At 29.0% G+C, this 3,294-nt stretch overlaps 1 protein-coding gene across 1 annotated transcript; it reads left to right on the forward strand.

The window, feature by feature from the left end:
• The first annotated feature begins 464 nt into the window (after positions 1 to 464).
• Positions 465 to 1,115, forward strand: LOC133778969 (late embryogenesis abundant protein At1g64065-like). The gene has a single exon (XM_062218977.1). It carries the CDS (start codon positions 465 to 467, stop codon positions 1,113 to 1,115), a length of 651 nt encoding a protein of 216 aa, XP_062074961.1.
• The last annotated feature ends 2,179 nt before the right edge of the window (positions 1,116 to 3,294 follow it).

Consider the following 3,294-nt stretch of genomic DNA (forward strand, 5'->3'; position numbering starts at 1 on the left):
ATATTACTCGTACACGAGCATGCTTTCTGTTATTTTTGAGTTCTTTTAAGTTTGAATGTTAGACTTTTTCTTTTACGTAAATTTTTTTTACCAGGTCATGGTCACAGCAAGTAGTTTTTAATCATATTAAATATCATTTTCCATTTGGACTAAATCCAGGACCACGTACGTACTGCTCATTATTCAAGATTCGTTGAGACTAGTCTATGGTCCAAAAATGATGATCTCACCAATGCAATATCTAATATTTTATTTTCCACGCTTTGGAAATTCCTCTTCACATTATAATATTATAGAATATACAATACTTCCTGGTTACGCGATCCAAATAATCCCTTCTGTCTATAAATATACAAACCATATATTCGTTTTCTTTACGTGAAAACTTGTCAGTATAAACTATAAATTAACACTATAGAGATCTCGAGTGTTATAATATATTGAGTCGATAGATCGATGTAAATATGGCAGGGAATACTCAACAAGTGCATCCTCATGATGAATTCGATTTTGAAGAAACAGGTTCGATGGAGTCGGATGATTCTACTAACAAGGAGTTGCACCACAGGAGAAAGATGAGACGATTATATTTGGTGGCAGTAGTGGTATTGATCCTAACGGTGGGGATTTTGGTGTTTTCAATAACAATCTTTCATATCAACGCTCCCAGTTTTCGAATTCGATCATTCACCATTGATGAGCTCACTATAAGTAGCGCAAACACCGTTGATATGAAATTCGAAGCTGAAATGGGCATAAAGAACACCGATTTCGGCCACTTCGATTTCGAACAGACCTCACTTAGCTTCTTTTACAGGGGAGCTCGTCTTGCACTGGGCCATGATGATGATGATCACGATGATTCGTTGATCGACCAAGGAATTGTCAAAGCTCGATCAACCAAGAAGATTAAGTTCTCAGCTGAAATGGGAACCACCAGTTCGATGTCGGCTGAAGATATCGAATCCAGATATTTTACTTTAAATTGTAAAGCCACGATGAATGGAACAATTCACTTGATGAAGTTGATCAAGAGGAAAAGATCTTCTGAAATGAATTGCAACGTCAATATTAATTTGTATACCAAAGTTGTCCTTGATATAAAATGCAAATAGAAACTAGACAAATATATATATATATATATTTATATAATGCTATTTTGTAGTTTTGATGGTTTATTTTGAAGTTTATTCAGCTAGCAATGGTGCTATCCTCCAGTAAATTTTGTGCGTTGTTAATTTAAAAATATATAGAGCTTGTGTTAAATTTATGTGTTCTACTTTTGATTATATATATAATTCCATGATGGTGTAACTTTTAAGTATATTGAGAATAAAATCATCCAAATAATTAAAGTATCATAATTGTTCATATCTTTGCGTTTATTGCATGGTGACCTTTTGAGTTTATGATAATGATAATCGGAAAAGGAATCACTATGTTTTTGCTGCCACTCAAGTACTTTTATTTAGAAATAGTAGAAATGAATTCTTAATTTAACTTTCTAATTTTTTTTTTCTGATAAGTTTGCAATTTGAATTTGTTGTAAAATTATACCCCTCAAAAAGCAATAGAGAGACAGATTTATAATTTGGAATTAAGTGTTAATTTAATTAAATTAAATTAAATTTACTTGAAAGAAAGACTAATTCATTGACATTTTGCAAATTTTCGACAAATTCAAGGGTATACGTGCCAATAAAGCTTAAAGTGACATAAGATGAGTACCTCATTGATTTCGTAATATTGAGCGTTGGAATTTTATGGAATTATTTCGTCCGTGGTTTGTTTTTTTCTGAGAATATGAAGCAGAAGAAAATATGGCACAGATTCTCTACTTGTGTACACATTACATTCGAAAGGAATTCAAAATGAATCACGTTTCGTATCCTAAAGTCTGAAAGGGAGTAAATGAAAGTCAAAAAGAAGTAAAATATTAAAATTAAAATGTATAAGAGTGTTGTTATTTAATATTTTAAATACAAACAAATTTAAAATTTATAAAAGTATTGTTATTTAACTTTTTAAGGAGCTTACATCACATAATATGTTATTTTAATGATTTATAATATTTATTAAATTAAAATATATAAAATCTGATATTAAATTAAATATATAATAATAATATACTATTTTCTTGTGGTATTGGAGAATATTGGTGTTCTTTAGCAATACTCAATTTATAAATATGTAAATGTAGAATTTTTACGGTGGAACCTACATTTTGGGATACTTGAAAGAAGAAAAAAAGATGGTAAAGCTTAGTGGTACAATAGTTCTTTTTTCACAAAGAAAAAGTTTTAAATTTGAATCTTCCCTGCTCTAAAATAAATAAATAAAGAATACTTGAATCTTTCCTTTATTAATATATATGTACGCACTTAAGGGGAATAATTTAAGATAAGCATAAATTGACAAGAAAATATCATAATCTAGATTACAGCTTTAGAGGATCTTTGTACTTTCAAATATAAAATCTAAACTGATTCTATAAGTACACTCTTCCGCAGGACAGATCTTCATTGGTTGGTGAAATTTCAGAGAAAAATAGCAGTCATTGTATTATTTTGGATTGTTGAATTGAGAAGAGTGCTAGAAGTTAGAGTGGTGGAGAAAGAAAGAGTAGGGTAATTATGGCGGAGAAAGAAAAACAAACCACTTTTTGATTGACAAGAAAAATACAAAGATTATATGGTTGGATGGGATGGTTTGCTTGACTTTAAAGTTGTCACCGGCCAATCATCTATTACCATTTCACACTATTTTTTATTTTTTGTTTTAGTTTATAATTCATACAATTCAATGTCCATTATAATTTCTTCTTATTATAATTAATAAAGTTGCTCGAAATTTTCTAATTTTGGTCTGGCAAACTAGAAATCATCTTCGATTTTAAATAATAAATCAAACTTAATAAAATAAAAATTATGCCCAATCTGAAATTTGCGAATTTTAGTATTCATCTTGATTTCTAGAAGTTCTTTCTCATTACAATTTTTTTATTCAGAACTCCATTATCAAATGTGATTCGATCTCTTTATAGTTTTTTAGAGCAGTCTTATAAAAAAAAAAATATGGGATCATAACAATTTTGAGTCTCGCATTTTATTCATATCATTAAAAATGTGTACATATCTTTACAAAACTGATATGAGAAATTAGTAGAATAATAGTTTTTTTATAATGAAATCATTTAAACATTGCATAAGATTATACTTGGAAACTAATAAATTATTGCTGAAAATGTGATATAGCGTATACCTTGGCTTATAAATTAATGGTCTTCAATATAAA

The sequence above is a fragment of the Humulus lupulus genome, chromosome 5 (assembly GCF_963169125.1).
Source record: "Humulus lupulus chromosome 5, drHumLupu1.1, whole genome shotgun sequence".
NCBI lineage: Eukaryota > Viridiplantae > Streptophyta > Magnoliopsida > Rosales > Cannabaceae > Humulus > Humulus lupulus.

Bases quoted from the DNA above. Each gene is read 5' to 3' on its own strand.
- LOC133778969 (XM_062218977.1), top strand. From the start codon at position 465: ATGGCAGGGAATACTCAACAAGTGCATCCTCATGATGAATTCGATTTT.